This window comes from Varanus komodoensis, unplaced genomic scaffold (assembly GCF_004798865.1).
Source record: "Varanus komodoensis strain SLA01 unplaced genomic scaffold, ASM479886v1 scaffold2, whole genome shotgun sequence".
NCBI classification, from domain to species: domain Eukaryota; kingdom Metazoa; phylum Chordata; class Lepidosauria; order Squamata; family Varanidae; genus Varanus; species Varanus komodoensis.
This window is the reverse complement of record NW_025335568.1, coordinates 32,963,323-32,983,287: the sequence shown is the minus strand read 5'-3', so window position 1 is coordinate 32,983,287 and position 19,965 is coordinate 32,963,323. Positions and strand designations below refer to the sequence as shown.

The 19,965-nt window shown below is 41.7% G+C and overlaps 1 protein-coding gene across 1 annotated transcript in view; it reads left to right on the top strand.

Annotated features, from left to right (window-relative positions):
• The first annotated feature begins 407 nt into the window (after window positions 1-407).
• The window catches only part of ST6GAL2 (ST6 beta-galactoside alpha-2,6-sialyltransferase 2), a 30,781-nt gene continuing 11,223 nt past the window's right edge, over window positions 408-19,965 (top strand). The window contains exons 1-4 of the mRNA XM_044428805.1: window positions 408-1,353; window positions 8,934-9,031; window positions 10,960-11,061; window positions 13,546-13,720. Coding sequence (XP_044284740.1) covers window positions 408-1,353; window positions 8,934-9,031; window positions 10,960-11,061; window positions 13,546-13,720 — 1,321 coding nt within the window. The remainder of the gene's footprint in view (window positions 1,354-8,933; window positions 9,032-10,959; window positions 11,062-13,545; window positions 13,721-19,965) is intronic.

Below are 19,965 nucleotides of genomic sequence, written 5' to 3'. Positions count from 1 at the left end.
GGACATACGTCTTTTTTGTGTGGAGGGGTGTTTTCTCTCTTGACTGAAATTTTGGAGGTACTTTTCCTATTTCAAGATAGACTTTAAAGCAGCTACAGCTGATAATGCAATAATTTGCTAAATTTATATAACAAGCAAAAGTGTAGAAAAACTGACAATGTTAAGCCACGAATAATTTGGGTATCCTATTTATTGGGAATAAAACAATCTACCTACGATTGTGTTCCAACAGAGTAGCATATCACAGGTCTTTCAGATTAATTTTCCTTGTCTTTATAATTCATTCTTTTCACACGAAATATCCTGATGCTCTTCTCCTACCTTGAAAACTTCACTGACACAAATTTCTTTTTCTAGGTTTGATTTTCCTTCACCAGTCCTTTAGAGGAATTGGTACAGACATTGCCATGAAACCTAACTTGAAGCAATGGAAACAACTAATGCTGTTTGGAATATTTGCGTGGGGCCTTCTCTTCTTGGTTATCTTCATCTATTTCACAGATAGTAACACTGCTGATGCAGTTCCAAGTTCCTTCTCTTATATTGAGACTAAAAGGCTTTTGCCCCTTCAAGGCAAGCAGAGAGTGATCATGGGAGCAATCCATGACCCTTCCTTCTCCGAAACAATCGATGGTAATGAGATGCTTCTGAACAAAGAGGTCTTGGGTTCATTTAAATCAGGGACTGGGAACATTAAAAAGTGGACTGACCTAGATGATGGCTTTGAAAGTGAAGAGGAATTTTTCCCTTCCCAATTAAGAGGAAAATCAAAGCGTGCTTTCTATCAAAGGGACAGTGATTATTTATTTGCTGCTGGTCAGCCTCGGTCACAGAGCAGTGTTCAGCAAATAGTGAAATTAATCTCTGCAGAGGAGGAGGATCAGAAGAGAAATGCTTTGCGGAATAATTGGCTTCCTCAGAAGAAGATAAAGAAAAGACATGCAAGGCATAGGAGAAGTCAGATGTTTGAAGAGTCCGATGAATGGGATGGAATATATTCTACAATGTCAAAATCTTTCCTCTATAGGCTTTGGAAAGGGGACGTGTCCTCCAAGATGCTGAACCCTCGCCTTCAGAAAGCAATGAAAGACTACCTGAATACTAACAAGCACGGGGTGCGATTCAGGGGGAAGCGAAACTCCAGACTGACTTCAGAACAGCTCTTCTGTGAGCTCAAGGCACGTGTGAACATCAGAACCATTGATGGCAAAGAGGCTCCCTTTTCTGTCCTTGGATGGGAAAAGCACGTTCCCCAAATTTCTCTGAGTAAACTGTATCCACGTGGTTTTGGAAGCTGTGCTGTTGTTATGTCTGCTGGTGCCATACTGAACTCTTCTCTTGGAGATGAAATAGGTGGGTGAAGATGTTTTGCTAACACAGTTCCATGGTTGAGATCCATATGGGCACTCATGACCGACCTGTTCACATATCCTGTGGCTTTTCATGGGAACGTAAGTGGAACCCTATTAAATCAGACCAAAGGCCTACCAGGTCCAGCATTCTGTTTCCCACAGTGACTAACCATATGCCTCTTGAGAAGTCAACCAGCAGAGCGTGAAGGCCCTGCTGCTTTGCTCACCAGAAATAAGCATTCAGAAACCCCCTCTCAGAGTTAGCATAAAGTAATCATGATGAGTAGTCACTGGTGGACTTACCTTCCTTTTTTTCTATTCAACTCCCTTTTAAGTCTGTCAAAGCTAATGGCCATCACTGCACTGTCTAGCAGTGAATTCCATAGGTTAACTATATACCATTTCCAGCCTTCCTAAATTTCCTGCTAATCAGCTTCATTGGATGAGGAAGGAAGAGGTGACTCTTTCTCTTAAGCCTCGCCTTCCTACTCTCACAAATCCTTCCGTTTCCCCCAACCTGCCATTGCTGCAGACGAAATGTGATTTTGAGAGTGGGACGGGGTTTTTGGGAGTCGGATCAATGCAGAACAAGAGCCTCCAGTTGAAAGAGTAAATTGGCAGGACTACTTTGTCCCAAAACAGTGTACTTAACTCTTACGCCACTTCTTATATCCTATTATAGCATAATAAATGTTGAAGGTATTATTTTTATTTTATAAGTGTTGGTACAGTATGTTTGGTACAATTTACAAGCCTGTTTGCATAGTTAAGTTATCAGCTCTTCTATTGGTTCAGGCTCAGACTTGTTTGCATGGTCCGAGGTGTTATCGGAACCTGAAGTGAACAGAAAATGAGGAAGTGCTATAATCCTAGATAAATAGAATTTATTGGCTAAATTCCATTTTATCTCTAGGCAAAAGCATATGTACATCCACAGTTCTCAGTGTTCAAGAATGCACTCACTGGGATTATCTGTAAGCAATTTTGTAAATGTTGATATTGGACTGGGAGGCAGAATGCCTGGTCCCCTTCCCATTTGCTGCCATAGAGTGCTAGAAGCAGAGCAAAGCAGCAGCTGCATCTCTCTCTGTGTACACGTTATTCTTGCTTTTCTACAGTTACTCAAATTCAGGCATGATAGTAATTATGGGAAGATCCTGGATTATTTGGGGGGCGGGATCATTAAAAAATGTGGGTGGGTATAGAGAGAGGTCAGAAAACCATTTTATTTCATTTCGCTACAGATTTTCTCAGTTCATATCTTCTGAACCTAAACACAAACTGGAATGTGAAAAGTATCCCAAACTTTGGTTGGAGTGCATAAAAAGCATGCAAAAATGTGTACCTTTGAAATGGCATCTGGAGAAAATGTACATAAAAATGCACCACTGAGTGGAAAAAATACTCAGTGCTTGCAAAAATGCATTTGAAAAGTGTTTACAAAAATGCACACATTTTTAAAATTCACAAATTCTTGTGTAGACTAAAAATCTTTGCAATTTGAGTAGGAAGTGGGATGGAATGGGCTTATTAATGGAAAAATGACAGACTGGGCAAAATAGAACTTGAAGGATTTGATTGTCCTTGGATGAATATGGATTTAACACATTCCTTTGCAGTTCCCACCAATTCCCTGGTAGAAATACAACCCCCACAAGCACAAGCACTACTAACCATATGGAGAAGAGAATAGTTTTAACAGTAAGTTAACTGTATCAAGACTCTCATTTTTATTCATTGTAAAGTAGGGATGAACAATAGGTGGCCCTCTTCTTTTCTCTGTTTCGAGCACTCAACATAGTTTGGCCTATTGTTCGCATGATATTTCACTATTGGCTATGCTGACTACAAAGTCTGTAGGCCAAAACCTCTGCTGTAATAGGTAAGGACGCAGAGAAATGTTTTACCATTTTGATCTTGAATATCAAGAAAAACATGCTCTTTGGATTTCTTAAAATGTGCATTGGCCAAATTCAAATGTTCACATCCAAGTACACAGTTTGATCTTACTTTTTTGTTTTTGCTTAGATAGGCTTTCCGTTAAACCTAGTTTGATAGGCATCCTGCTCAACTCATGTTTTGTACTGTCATGGCAGTGAAAATCAGAACAGGGTAGCCTATGATGTTGAGATGTAGACCACTGGTTTGAAATCCTCTGAGTGAAGTTTTTCTGTAGCTCTTGGTGCTAATAAAGCTAATATACTTCCATTTCTGGGAATATATTTAAGAATCATAGCCAGCCAAGAAAAGGGGCAGTGGGTATGTCCCAGCTACCTAGAACTACCACTAAGTGAACCTTTCTCAAAGTGGTTGCTTAATTATGTCTTTTACGTACACATTTACCCTTACCGTGTAAAAAGCTCAAAGCCCTCTGATCCTGTAGCCTTTAATTCTTAATAAGAACAAATGCTTTTGTCTCTAATGTACTGTGGTGTAGGGCTCATCTTTACCTGCTTTCCCAGTCTGTTCATGATACTGTAGCAAAGGAATCTCACCTATTACACAATTGCCGCACATCAGATCCCGTAAACAATTTCGTTTTCCCCATCAGCAAGATGATTTTTAAGCACCTACTTGGATACACAACCATCATAAAGCAGAAATCTCTTCCTGCATCCCGCTCACCTTTTCACACAGAATAATCAGACATAATTTCTCTGCTGAAGGAGGAAGTGTGTCTGTGGATGATACCTAGACCTTTTCTAGCTGAGGCTGTTAATCTGCAACATCTCCTTTCAGTTTTGCCACAGAGTTGAGCACATGTTTCCCTTACCGCTTTTCTACTACAGAACCTCCAGGTGGCAGTATGGTGCAGAGAAAAAGCGCAATGACAATAAGTGGGAAAAAAATTCTTTTGTAACTGAATATCACATTTTCCTTGCTCTAAGAAAACCTCACTGAAAGTGACACAGAAGTGAAACTGGAGGGTTACAGCTCTAAAAGAAAGGCAGCTGTGAGTAGGGAATGACAGACATGCAACATGTTACTCTTGATTTAATTCAGAAGGAAGGGCATGATTGGAAATGTGTCATCCTTGTATCTCACTGCTTGTCCCTGTTCTGATCCAGGTGACTGCCTTGTTACAACACCTCCCTTCACCTTGGGCTTCCTCTTTTTCATACAGCAGTGTAGACAGATTCTGGATGGGGAAGAGCTCCCACAGTTGGATGCCTTGGAGCACCAATCTGCTCCACTTGCCGTAACCTCTGTGGGGGAAACTGAAGCCATCATGACTTTGCTGACAACGTAGAGGACAGTGTGAGAATGCACACTGTCGTGTTAGCATCATGGCTGCCGATCGTTCCTCTTCCCCTCTTGTTTTGGCAGAGCCTTGTCTTTCATTCAGTAGTAGAAAGTAAGACTCTTGCAGGATATTTTCTCTTGCCACTGCTGACTTTCTCTCCCTCCCTCTCTCAATCTCTCTCTCTCTCAAGTTCTAAATTGCCAGAACCTGAAGTTTCAGTCATTACTACCCACTCTTGTAGGGAAGAATTGCTCTGAAGTGTTTCACTTTCATGCCTCCAGGTTGTTGATGATGATGATGATAGCAGCAGCAATAATAAAAAGAACAGGACCATTTATATGACACATTTGGTGTCTTCAGTGAACTTTTCTTATATATTTAGCAATTCCAAGTTATAGCTAAAGTGCCTGGCTTTGTTCATCCTTCTGACAGAATTGCAACCAGTACGTAGCTACCTGAATTCCATTCTGCTGTGCTGGTTTTGCCTTCATAAAAGGACCTCATAGTTCCTCCTTTCCTTGGCTGGCCTATGATTTCTCAGAGAATCCTCCTTAGACATGCTGTGCTGTTCCCATCACTCAATCTCTCGGTCACTGAGGGATGAAGCCTGGCAGAAGAAAAGGGCAAGCTTATTGTTTTGCTTTGCCTGCCTGGACATTGCTCGCTCTATTCCTGCTAATTTTCATTTTCTGTTTATTGCCTGCTTCAGCCATCCTGTTTATATTGGTGCTAATTTTGATGTATAATGCCCTAAATGGTTTAGGGTCTGGTTAACTGAAGGAACTGGAGGAACATCTCCTTCAGCACCTACCTGAACCCTAAGATCATCTGCAGAAGTCCTTCTCTGGGAGCTCTCTTTGAAAGAGGCCAGGAGAGTGGCCACCAGGGGAAGGGCTTTTTCAGTGGTAGTGCTCCAATGGCGGCACCTGCTCCCTAGGGAGTTATGCAGGGAGCTGACCCTTTATTCATTTTGGTACCAGGTTTAAACCTTTTTATTTACCCAGTATTTTCATAATAGTTAAAATAGTTTTATTATAAACTTTATGTACTGTATATTGTATTATAGGTGCTGTTGCGGATTTTATTGTTGTTTTCTTGTCTTTATGTAAACCATCCTCAGATCCTATCTGGATTAAGGACGGTATATAAATATTTTAAATAATAAATACATAGTAAAGAAAACCTCATGGTGTCACAGAGGGAGACCTGGTTAAACGTAACAATTTTAGTGTGGAATTCTACATCGAGGGGCAAGGCAAGAGTTGCCATGTGGCCTGCTTTGCAGACCACACGCCTCTGCTTGAAGGGCCAAGTCTAGGGCCAAGGCCTGCTTAAAGAGAAAGAACCCTAGGGAGGGACCCGAGTCCTTGATGCTGCCCTTCAGCAGAGCAGAACCACAGGGCAACCGGTCACTGGATTTCATTTCTAGATAAATTATATTTTTCTAAGTTAGTATTTATGCATAGTGCATATTGGCATATGCAAAATTTGATACAAATTAGCACCATCTTTTGCTATTCCAGAAACGGCTTCCCTAGGCAGGGCTGGATCACGACTATGATTCTCAAAACAGCCACAGCTCAGCTGTGTGGTCTGGCCGGTGCCTCTGATGCAGAACTGCGCCCCTTTCCCACGCAGCACAGACAGTGGCCTCAGGAAGATAGCAGCCAGGGTCAGGTTGGAGCCAGAACTAATGGGAGTATCAGTGCCGTTAGGGTCATTTCTCACTACCTGAATGTTGGTACGTGCAGTAGAAGATTAGAAAGCCCTGAAAGTGGGACGTTTTATTGATACCTGAAGATCAAAATGCAAGATGCATTTTTAATGGTCGCCAGACTATAATAGAGCAAGGTAGCAGTGTGGGGTTATCAGTAAAGTGCAACTTTGTCAGCAAGCTGGAATACAAGGTTTAAAATCCTGTGTATGTCTCTCTGTGTGGACATGCGTGTACGCATACACACACACACACACACACACACACACTTGTATTTCAATTAAACTCGAGGCTTGAAGTGTACAAAAGTCTTATTAGGAATGTAGCTATCACATGGAAGGGAAGGAAGAAAAACTGCTAAGTTACTGATTTTTCATCATATTGGTAGTCTTTGGGTGCCCCCTTCTGTTTTCCTGCTAGAAATGCTATTTTATTGTTAACATTTAAAATGCTACCAAAAAGATGCATGTGGCAGCTTTGAGGACTTTCATCCGAACCCTGATACCAGATGTAGAAGCCAACTGCTTTAACCAGCATAGCATAGTTACAGTGTAATTTGAGTCATTTTTATTAGCATGAGGAAGATATAATGTTTTATTCTATTATATCCTAAAAGTTCAGATTTTAGCTTTGGATGGAATATCAAAAGTTAATTCCAAAACCATGTAAATGGACAGGTAGTGAGTTTTTACTGTCTAAGTCAAGCCTATCAGCAATTGAGATATGCTCTTTTAAAACCATCAGTTAAAACAATGGTCAGCAGCTCTTCAACTGTTGCTGTACAGGCACGCACATCATGGACGAACAATGCCCTGTTTGCATGAGCTTCTCTCTTTATTTCTGAAAGCTTTGGTGAGCTTCTTATTAATAGGCTTTTACTTAGATTAAGGGTAGGCAAATTGGCTTCTTTCAAACATTTTGAATGAAAGTTCCCATGAACCACAACCAGCATGGACAGTAGTAAGTGATAATGAGAGCTCCCATCTACAACATCTGAAGAATACATATTGGCCTCTCTTTGTTCTGAATTTTTAGTAGGTTAGAACTGTGCAGTAGCACATGATGAACGGGGGATATTTGTTCTGCAGGATTGATATGGAATGCTATCACCATCCAGGTAACAAATATTCGGGCTGCAATTGTAACTGTAGTTGTTCTAGAGAGGGAAGTTGCCAGTCAATTCCAGGCACTCTTGGTTCCCTGTGATGACCAATGCCGGGAGCGAGATGGGATAGTGTGAACCTGTTGATGCTGCTGGACCTCTCAGCAGCTTTTGATACCATTGATCATGGTATTCTCCTGGAGCAGGTGGCTGAGATGGGAGTGGAAGCACTGCATTGCAGTGGTCCTGCTCCTGCTTCCCCAGAAGATGGTGCTTGGGGAATATTGTTCAGCCCCATGGACTCTCCAGCATGGAGTTTCTCAGGGGTCTGTTCTGTCTCCCATGTGATTTAACAGCTACATGAATCCTTGGAGGTCATCCAAAATTTCAGAGGGCATTGCCATGAGTATGCTGATAGCATGCAGCTCTATTTCTCCTTTGCATCATCAGCAGGTGAGGCTGAGGATGTGCTAAACCAGTGTCTGGCTACGATAATGGACTGGATGAGGGTTCATAAACTGAAACTCATTCCAGACAGGATTGAGATGCTGTTGGTGGGTGATTCTTGTGACCAGATTTGGGGGGTGGGGTTCAACCTGTTCTAGATGGGGTCACACTCCCCCAAAGGAGCTTGGGGCTGGTCTTTGTTCCATCTTTATCAGTTGAAGCTCAAGTGGCATTGGTGACACCTTGCTACCAGCCTCGACTGGTGGCCTAGCTGTGCCACTACCTGGACAGGGATAGCCTGTCTTCACAGATCTGTTCTCTGGCAATCTCTGGATTAGATTACTGCAATACAGTCTGTGTGAGGCTGGCCTTGAAGACTATTCAGAAGCTGAAGTTGATGCAGAGTGTAGCAGCCAGATTAATAAGTGGGACTTGCAGATCCAAACACAGGCCGGCTGGCCTGCGTTGGCTGCCTATATGCTGCTGGTCCCAATTCATGTGCTGGTCTTAACCTATACAGCCCTACCTGGTTTGGGACCACAATATCTGTCCCAGTCTTCCTGGACATTTCACTTAGCCTTTGGGACTTTCCTCAAGAGGCTTAGAGGGTGGCAACTAGAGGAGAGCCTTTTTGGTAGTAGCCTTCATATTTGGAACAATCCCCCTGCTGCAGTCGGCCTGGTTCCAAATTTGCCATTTTTCACTGCTAGGTTGAGATAGCCCTCTGTGCGGAGGCCTTTAAAGACCTCCCTGGTCATTCAAAGGCTTTAAACGATTAGCCAAGCACCTTTTCTTTTCTTTTTCTTTTGTCTTTTAATGTTCTTTTCTGTTATTTTAAATTAATATTTAATTCTTAACTTTTTATCTATTGTATTTTATTGTTTTTATACTTTGTTGTAAACTGCCCAAAGAGCTTTGGCTATGTGTGGCATAAAAATGAAATGAAATGAAATGATGACCACACTAGAGAATATAAGCCCAGTTGATACTAGTGAGACTTACATCCAAGTAAACATGCATCTGATTGCACACTGCATGGAAACACGATTAAATGTAGCTCTTCTCTGGCTTTAGATTCCCATGATGCAGTCCTGCGATTCAATTCTGCTCCAACACGAGGTTATGAAAAAGATGTTGGAAATAAAACCACCATGCGCATCATTAATTCCCAAGTAAGTTTTTCAAATTAGACACCTTTCATTTCCTAGTCCATTAAGATAATTCCATTAACACTGGGAAACTTACAGAACACTGTTGATTATTTATCTTACAATATGTAACATTGACTTAAAACAAAAAGGACCTCGGTATCTTTAGGGTCAGCTTCTGTGACTTAACAAGAAATCCAAAATGACAGCTTGCTTTTGGATAACCAGTAATTAATCACCATCCAGTTCAGCTCCTGGCACATTTTGATTTTCTCGTTTTTTCATTTTGAAGTCTTAATTTTAAATTTTTGGGCCCTCATGGCATTGTAGTTAGAATGTCTGGGTAGTGTTTTTCCCAGGTGCTACATACAAAGGGGCCAGTGAGGGATGGAACAGGTATACCGGTCCCTTCATTTTTTTGTCTCTTTCTCATCCTTTTAAACATGTACCTTAAAGAAGCCAAGATAAATGTGTTCCCTGACAACTCAAACACATGAAAATGTGAAGAACCACGGTGCTGTAGTCAACCGAAAAGTTCACGAGCAAAGCAAACTGAAGGAACACCTTTTGCAAATGAGCAATGCCCCCTTGTGGTAACCATATTATTATTTCACTCAAAAGGAACTTACGTGTGGAGGCATTTTGACTTTAATTTCCCTGTCTGCTAATTGCAGTTGATAATAACATCCTAGATATCACACTTTTCAGTGCAATAATTCTAAACAAAGTAGGGTGTGGGATGCTCAACAGAACAAAGAATTTGATCAATGCAACTTCCGCAATGGGGCAGCTGCCCAGACATTCTTGGATTCTAGCTTCCATCAGCCCCATCACCTTGGATGCAATATTTGGGGAGTCAGATTCTCTCACCCTGCCCTACAGGACTGTTCGTGTGTGAATGCATGCAAGAGCTCTGTTCTGCACACACAGGATTTCTCTGCATTAGCGTAACAACTGACTCCTGTACCTCCAGGAAGGGCTGAACTGAGTTCCCACTTTCAGGTGCTTACTTCAACTATAGTTTAATGGAACAAGGCATTCAGCCAACTTTTAGGGTGTACAGTAGGTTCTGCCCTTACGCAGCATACCTTAGTAAAAGAGATATTAGTGCTTTTGAGCCTGAAGACTTACCCTTTTGATACTGTTGGCTTTTATAAAATTAAGATGTGACACTACTGGTACACCCAAAATAAATACAAATGCTAAGCAAAACAATCTGCCCCAGTTTGGTAGCTAACGGGAGCGGAAATAAAAATCTAATAGAAACCTTTAAGTAGCATAATCAGCATTGACTTTTTGGCTTGTAGATTCATTTAATGCAGAGTGACTACAACTGAACAAAATTAAGAGCATGTTGAAATTAAGCACTTTGAGCAACCTGATTATGAGCATGTTTACTCAAAATTAGTGGTGCTTACTTCCTATTAAACTTGGTCTATTTTGTCTTAAATCTCATTGATTTAGTGGGAGGGCCACCATGGGGAAATGATGGGGAAAAGGTTGGTATAGGAGTAGAGTGGTAGAATTCTTGAAGTAACACCAGGTGTGGGATGTCTCACATACCTGTACAGGTACTCACAACACCACTACAGGTAACACCTAGCAGGCAGCAGTGGCACCAGCATAATTAATTCCTTTGGCTGTGACAAAGGATGCAACCCTCTGCATGCTGGCTGGAGGATTCTGGAAAATCTCTGTCTGGATCTATGAAAAACCACTTCCTTATTGTTGAAAGTTGAGTGCTGAGAACATACCATTTTTTCCAGGAGGTGAACCAGCAACTTAAACCTTGACAGAATATCTTAGAACTTCATGTATACCGTAGTGTTTCCTTTTAAAATAAGAAGTCTGTGTAGTTGCAATTCTGCTTTTTTGCTTTTTGAAATACCTGAAGATAGATAGCTAGGCATTGGAGGCTTTTCATGGCTCTGGCTTGTTTTTGTATTTGGCAGATACTTACCAATCCTAGCCATCACTTCATCGAGAATTCCATATATAAAGATGTCATTCTGGTTGCTTGGGATCCTGCTCCCTATTCTGCAAATCTGAATGTGGTAAGTCACTGGCCGGAATGAAATTTAAAACTGGTTTGCAAGCTTGTTATTAAAAAGCAATAGGTTCAATATGCTGTCAGTGCCTTCTTTCAAAAGGGAAAGTTCTTCTGGGCCAGAGTTTTCCCAACAGCTTAGGGTAAACCAGGACATTTGGCATTGCTTTGATTGGTCATTGCTTTGATTGGTTTGGACCAGCTAGACGAAACACATCAATTGACTCAACCCTTCCATAGATAGAGTATACGTCCCAGGTTGGAGTGTGGACCGCAGGTATACAGCTGAAGAACCAGGATTACGGGTGATGGAAGTGGGTAGAGATTTTGCAATCGGTGCAGTAGGGCCAGAGGCAAAGGGAAAACCTGGAATAAGCAAGGATCAGACACCGTCAAGCCAAAATAGGACCAGAAGCACAGACAAAGTCAGGGACGCATACGATTCAGATTTCCTGCAAGGTAAAGCAGCTCCAAAGGTGAAGGCAGAACCAGGAACAAGCAAAAGTCAGATACCGCCTCCTAGGTGTTGCAGAACCAGTGGATCAAGGCAAGCCAAACCAGAGGCAACAGTGGAGTCGGGAGCAGGCAGAGTCAAGGCATGGTCAAAACCAAGAGTGGCAGCATGATCGGGGACCCAACACAACTCCTACAAAACCCATGTTGTTGTTCCAAACTGAGCCGTGTAGGAAAGCATGTGTAGAACCCACCAGAGCACCCAGTTGCATTGCATGATTACGGGGATCCACCCTTGCAAGTCCCGAGAATTCTGATCCTCCTCTTGCAGGTAAACCATGCCACTCTTTGCCATTGTGACACAACAGGGAGCATGGGAAGGCAACAGATCTTGGCAATGCTGGACACTTGTGGGCTCTCCATCTAGAACAGGCAGCACATCCTGTGCCCTGGGAGCCACAGGTGCCCGCAGATAGATGCTCCATAGCCACCATCCCTCCCACACTCCCACAAAATTCTGCATCACATGCACGCATGCAGAGAAATCAGTTGTCATGGCTGCTTCCGCACTCAGTGATTGTGGGAAAGCAGCAGTGCTCGTTGGGGTTATTGTGTGGGGAAGGAAGCAAAAGCATGTGTTCTGCTGGTGCTGAAGCAGTGCGGCATCCAGAGGTAGAGCTTTGCATGATAAAAGTCTGAGGTTCAGTTCCTAGTAGGCCCAGATAACACAAGGATTCTTCTTGAATGCATGGATAGTCATGTCCAGTTGGTAATAAATACACAAATGGGTGAAGTCAAAAAGCAGTATCTACCAAGAAAACAAGCCAATAATAAAAACAGTGGAGAGAAATTACAGAACAGAATTAAGTTCAGAAAGCAAGACTGATACGTTTATGCTCCTTCAGCTACTGAGAGCCCCTTTCAGCAGTGAACAGATCGCCAGAGTTGGCTTGGCTTGTACACAGCATTTCTGCAGTCCATCAAGGCTTCTCCCTTGTTGAAGTTTCCCAGGGACTGGATCATGTGAATGACACTGACTGATAAGTTAATCACTCCTGTGGTCTTAGTTAACCAGCAGCCTTTATAGACAAGTCTGTACTGACGAGAAATATAGAGAACAGTATGATCATCTCAGTGTTCCCAGAGCAGATGGTTGACTTTGAAATTTTTGGATAGATAACTAAGCAGGTGGCTAACTATGAGAACCATGAAGCAGTGTAAACCATTTGTAGGAACTGGAACCAAAAAGCAGTTCGGTTAGTGAAGGCACATTAGCTGGACACCAACAAAATTCTTCGCTGTACCCTTGTTTTCCAGTAATTTCAACCTCATGGTCCATGAATGGACCATCAACACAGTTTCCATGTTGCAGTGGGAGGGGAGGGATTGTAGAAGCACTTTAAAAGTTGAAGCAGGTTGTATCTTAGAAGCTTTACAGTTACTGAACGGCAGCATTTCCCTTCCATGTGTGTCATGTCCATTTGTTCCCAGAGTTGAAGAAGGCTGATTTTCATGGTGGGTCTTACGGGAAGTGGTGGATTTTCAGTGCTGAGTTCTAGCCACTGCTGCTCAGGTTACAACTTCCTGTAATTCTTTCATTTCAGTGCTAACATATGGGAGAAGCAGGAAATACTGCTTTAAAGTCTACCAGATACAGAAGAGTATTTTAAATGTCAGGTGGAATTTGAAAATATAATAATCAGCATTATTGCATATTGGTTGCTCTCTTTGCACTAGAGGGTGCTGTTTATCGCACATTAGCAGGTTGTGCAGGTTTTACATGGTGCTGTGGCCAAACCAACAATGAGTGGGGCTGGGTGCTAAAATGCTCTGGCCCTCACATATTCCTCCATCTCTAAGCACCACATAGATGGTGTAAGACTGTGCCATTCTAAGACCTTTCTGACTATTTCAGGCTCTCATTTTTGTGCTGTGATGCTATGTGTTTATATCCACTGCCAGTTTGATTGCTTTTGATTTCGTCTGATACATGTTGACAACTCCAAGCAAAGTTCTGATTTTATTTTTCCCACCACAGTGGTATAAGAAACCAGACTACAACCTGTTTACTCCTTATGTACAGCATCGCAGGAAGAATCCAAAGCAACCATTTTACATTCTCCATCCAAAGTTTATATGGCAACTCTGGGATATCATCCAGGAGAATACTAAGGAAAAGATACAACCCAACCCTCCCTCTTCAGGTTTTATTGGTAGGTGTTCCTATTAGTAGATTTCATCCTTTGTGATGATTGAACAGTAATTTGTTCGCTACATATCTTAGAGTCTAGCATGTTTTATTAAATTGGCATTATTTAATAAAACTAAAATTTATTAAAGTGGCAATAAAATTGAACTGCATTGTTGGAAAGCGCACGTTCAAGAGGCTGACGTGCATTTATCAAATGCACAAGTTTTATGAATGTAGGATTTATGAGAAATAAAGTGGAATATAACACAGGTTATAACTAAAATGTGTTCTGGAAACTATATTAATGGTAGACAAAAAGCCATTATTTTACTCGTGTCACACTGGTTACTACTGTGACCAATATGACACAGGTTTGTTCTCTTTAGAGCTCTCCATGTGGTTAAAGAACAGCTTTCATTTCACTATGTATTTTACTCCCTCCTCAAATCTCTGTCTCTCAATCTGTCTCTCGCCCTTTCTCTTTGTCTAAGTGCAGAATGCAAAGCACTGATTAGAAAGGCATGTCCATTATCCTACATTACACAGCCAGGAGCCTAGCTACCCACATGGGAGCATAAGGCTGGATTGAATATGTCAACACAGCAAGGTGAAATGGCGAATAAAATACCGTCACACAGGGCACTATGAATATATTGGTTACAATCTCGAGGAATGGAAAGTGCATGTACAAATTATAATGAGAACATATTGGCTGTGTTTTGACATCATAACAAATTACTGTTTACTGTGATGGGAACAAGACTGCAAGCCACAGGCTCATTCACAACCCCTTCCCGGCTTTTTCTGGTATGAAAGCTTTCATGTCCATTAGATTAACTGCAGTTTGTCGTGTTTCTGTACCCAGCAAATTGTGGTTGGTCTTAACGATCCCACTGAAAGAAGCCAACCTCAAACCCTGAGTTATTAAGCTGGTTTATTTTAGCAATCCATAATCAAACCATAGCTTAGAGTTCATATGACATGCTAAACTGCAATTAATCAAAAACAAAACTATACGTTTCTGATCTTCTCATGGGTGCACCAAGGAGAAAAGAAGGATGGACTTCACAAGCCTAGAGAGACATTCTTGTTACATCCAAACACAGCCAGTGTGGTATTCTACTTCTGTTTTCACCATCAAAATGCTCATCTCCATACTGCAGATTTCTTTTTAATATTCTCTGGCCCGGATCCCAACTGCAGCAGCCAGAGCTGTGTATACACAGACCAATCTGGGTATGCAGAATATTGTTTATTCCGCAGACAGCGGCAGATCAGCCGAATGGCTGGGCTAAACTGGTGTCTCTCTCCCCTATTAGGAACACCTGAGTAATAAATAGTATTTGGAGCATCTGACTTGAGGGAGAGGAGCATGCCACAGCTGTTTCATGACTAATTCACCACTTGTGGGTATGCCATCCCCTAGCTGGATGGACACTTGAATATGAAAGGGAAATCCATGCAAAAATCATTTGAAGCAAATGTAAGGTAAAACAAAAGCACACATGCCCCCATCTTATGCATGTGCCACTACTGAAGATGATACACATACTACATCAATAACCATATAGCCTCATAATAGATTCAGAAGTGAACATTGTATACGTGTTTGTTTGAGAGATGGGTTAGAGGACAAAGTAATACATGAGCATATGGTGCCATCAGTCAGCATAAATGTTTATGAGATGGATTTTTCAGAGTGGTTATCCATCATCCAGTCTTACAGAAAAGTGTTGATTTGAGCCAACAGACTAGCAAAATGGATGTGTGGGTGTTTAGGGATATAAATCTGAAGATACAGCTGTGTTATCTCCTGTAATAAAATCCGAAGTTTGTGAATTAAATATTTTCAGTGGCAAAATCAACATGACTGGAAAAGCAAATGAGGGCTGTCATAATATGACAAGTATATTTGCTTTCAAGGATATATGTGGGGAAAGATATTCAAATTTACCTCAAATCAGCTTAGTATTGACCTGTAGTTAAAAATAATTGTATTGCTTGGTGACACTGTTTGGATAAAATAAATAGCCACATTGAACGTGCAGTTTTAATCCTGATATGGCATATGAGCTCACTCATAAGTATAATTTGGAGCGCAAAGGTTTGTCGCCATTAAGCCATGCAGTCTCATAAACATCTTACGTGGGAGAAAAAGTTGGACAACCTGTTCTTCTCTAGTCAGGATTGGAGATGCTCAGTAGGAATGCAGAGCGGTATGATGTAAAAGCATTAGTCTGTATGGGCTCCTCACTTTCAGCGCACGTGGGCACACAGAGAGCAGCTGCAGCACGGACTGTGAAGAACTGACGCATTATCAGATTCCCAAACAGAAGCGTCCTAATGAAACCCTGGCAAATCCTTATTCTGTGAAAGACACCAAAATACTTTTAGTCTTTATTTTCTCATTCCCATAAGCCCTGCCAGAGACTTATTCATAAGTGGCTGTCATTTTTCACCCTCAAGCGTATTTATCCAAATTTGCGTGTCTGTGCATGGGGTCATCTGTTTGAAAGAAGTCTCGGTTTCCCGTTCTTCAGTTTTGTTGCAAATGGAAATGCAGGCCCCCAAAGGTCTTTTACCAGCAGCTCTTTGCTCAGTGAGTGGCCATTCAAAACTCATCTTTTGCTCAAAACTTGAAAGTTTTGAGTCAACGTAAGAGTGGAAGGAAAGCTCTGCTGTTCCACTGATTAGTGGAGGGTGACTAAGCAGTAAGCATGTGGACCGGCTTTCAAGGCTTTGATTTTGTGTGCTGTGTGCCAAAACTTGCTAAAAATGCAGTAGTGCTGTCCTTTTTTTGTTTCATAACTTGCAGCTACTCATCCTGTCTATAATTAATTACCTTACACTATATCCCTGCAGAGAGCTTTTTTTAAATGAGCATGAGGTGGGCTTAAGCATGAGTGATGAACCTGCATCTGATTTCAATAGCATTTCTTAATTAACCTTTTGGGACGTTTCTCACATCTGGAGAAACAAGTCCCAGGCTCACATTTCCATCGAATCCAATGTATTAACATCTCCATTTGATTGAAAGTATGCCAGTAGCTGATTAGACACAATGTCATTTCTCATAAATTAAGGGAATACTTGCCAAAATTGCAAGAGGCGATGGAACAACTGACCCAGCTAATATTTGAAGGCAATCTAGGAAAACTGCAAACTAATCTCGGAATATTTTATTGAATGTGAAGGTTCTTGTTTGGGGTTCCAGAAGTAACATGACATAGTAAAAATACAGCTGGGCTTCCCAGCAGCACTGAATATGCTTTCATTCTGTGCACCAAACAACATGACCAGACAAGCAAGACAAGGACTCTGTTGTCAAACTACTGAACATTTTTCCCAAAACAAAGATAGAAAAATAGATTCAAACATTTGTTGATGTGCAGGTATAGGCAGTACATTCAGAATCACAAACTGTGCTGAAAACGGGTCAAGTGGCACATTTAGCTGTACAGAGAAACATTAATCTACTGTGCATCTAATCGACTTAGATTGCAGATTGTTTTCAGCAGTATAATGGGAGTGAAGCAACTCATGGCAGTAAAATGCCTGTACGGAGTGACACACATACTGATGAGCATCCATTTATATTGATACATACACACACTTCTCGGTTGCCTTCGCCTGGAAAGCCGTAGGTAATACTGCAATTAAACCATGTAACTACTGATATTTGAAAAAGCTAATGATTCAGTGTTTCCATTAATTAGATAATACTCAAGCCCTGTGCATCCCACAAATGTTGCATTGTGTGCTTCCCGACTCAAAGCAGAGAAAGGAGCAGTGGCAGTATGTTGAGAACAGCAGGCTTGCCTCAGAGTTCTGTTGTGTGCATTGAAGTGCCCGCAGAATGGACTTCTCGTTACCTGTCTTATTTCAGGGACTTTTGCCTTACGTTACAGTATATTTTAAGTATTTATTTATAGAATAAATACATAACCAGCACATGCCTATATCAAGCATTACGAAGAGGATGTTTTTGACCTATAACATACAGAACAGGCTCTCCCCACCTGATTCCCTACAGATGTTTTGGGCTGTAACTCCCACTATCCCTGACCATTGATAGGAAGTGGAGTCCAAAAACATGTGGTAACACTAGGTTAAAGAAGTCTGGTATCAGGTCAAGACATAAAGATTAATTTAAATAAAATATGCCAGACTGGGAACCAATCCATGGGTTGAAATCACTTTTCATTTTCACTTCCCTTTCACTTAAAAGTTATATCCACAGTATTTGGGCTGCCTTATAATTCAGTTGGGACAGCAACTCTGTCCATACAACATCTGTGCATATGTCATTTGTTTTTCTCCAGGATGCAGATGAAATTAATAATTCATAGGAAAGGAAAAATAAGACACACAAGCTTATTAGACAAGTCTGGCAAGGCTGCTTTAGCTGATTCCATTTTCCATGGACCACCATGCTTTGGGCTGAGGAGCCTAAAGAATAAAGGATCCTTTACTTGGTCTGCCATGGCTGCTTTCTACTGAACAAGAAATCAAGTCACAAGTGAAGTGGGCTTCCACCAATGAAACAGGCTACTGGCCATTAGTTCTTCCACCAGTGAAATGGGCTACTGCCAAGGGAAAGGTTACTCCCAAATCTAGCACCCAAGATTGCATCCACAGGCGTTCTTTGGTAGGAGTAACAGCTGTCCTTGATCCCAGGTAGAGATCATCTAAAACAGAACTGGTCAAAACTCAGGTGACTGAGCACAACACAGGGAACAATGGCTTTGGGTAAACATGCAACTCCTTGGAGTGCACCTGGAATATCGAACTCATGTGGTTAAACAACTTTTCCTGAGAATATCATGTCAGTTTGATGTGATGTGCTGGCACAATCCACATCAGGTTATATATAGCTATTTATTGTGGCACATGGAAACCAAACACTAAGTATCAAGTATAAGCTGAACTAAGCCTAGCAATTGTGAGTGCTTATCACTTCTGGAAAATGTGTTATTACAAAGTTTAAGTAACTTTTTATTACAGAGGCTTAGCTAAATTAGAAACTGATCTTGAATCCTGATTACTTTTCAAAGTAAATTATTTGATCCAGCTGACTTTATGCTAAGCATTTGGTACAATAAAGTAAACAAAATTATGTTTGGTTTACTTCCAGGATTCTGAAAATGACTTTTAAATTAGTTTTCTAATTACAAGGTATAATTGCTTTGCACAAATATGCATGCTGGAAAGCTCTTGAGCAATTAAAAATTACTGGGGACAAATCAGATATTTCTTCTTTTTTAGAATCCTTAATATAAGTTCATATAAGAAACATACCTTTTATTTAATTCTTCTAAAAGATTTCTAGCACATACTGAAAAATTCCAGGACTTTGATCTGTGGCAATTAAGCTGAGTTTGAACCATATTTAAAAATGCATAGTTGCATTGCAAAAAGTAGGTAAGGTGAGTTTGTTGTACTATGACTTTGAGCAAAACCTTCCTATAGGAAAATGTCTGTTCCAGTGTAGAAAACTACTTCTGATCCGTAAGATCCATTTCTATGCCCATTCTGGTCCCTCTCACTGAAGGTGCTTTCCTATCTCCGCACCGTCATCTTAGATCAATGTTTCCTATTTCTCCAGCATAGGTCTACAACATGGGTCCTCAAACTATGGCCCAGGGGCTGGATCCGGCCCGCCATGCCCATTTGGACCCGCCACGCCTGCCTCCGCCCACCTCACCCTGCGCACGGGAGGTAGCCGTTTGCTCGCTCAGAGAAAATGATCTCCAAGCAAGCAAGCTGCTGCCTTTTGTGCCCCTCACGGCGCGTGTCTGCCCTCGCCTCCCCTCAACATGCACCCCGCCCCTGCCTCACCGCGCATGCCTGCACGCACTGCCCCCTTGCTAGCCCACGCGCACCACCAGGCACCACCTTTCCAGCCCGCACCCAGCACTGGCAGCTTTCAACTGGCCCCCTGGTGTAAAAGTTTGAGGACCCCTGGCCTACAACTTTGGAAGCGCTCATTGCCTCTTTGAAAGGTAGGGAACTGATTCTAGGCTTCTGCATACCACAAATAATCATTTTAGTCCGTGAAAGAATGGAACTACATGTTCTTCGTCGTGGCCTCTGTGCATCACACATAAGGGTGCTGCGCCTGCGCAGTGTCTAGGCCGGAAGATTAGAAAGCTAACTTTTTTTGGCGGGAAAACACTCTGCTCCCCCCCCTTGCAGTATAAATAGGGTGGAGCGTCTGCCATTTTACTCAGTCTCTGCGATCGCCGTTCACTGTGCCTCGTGCCTGCT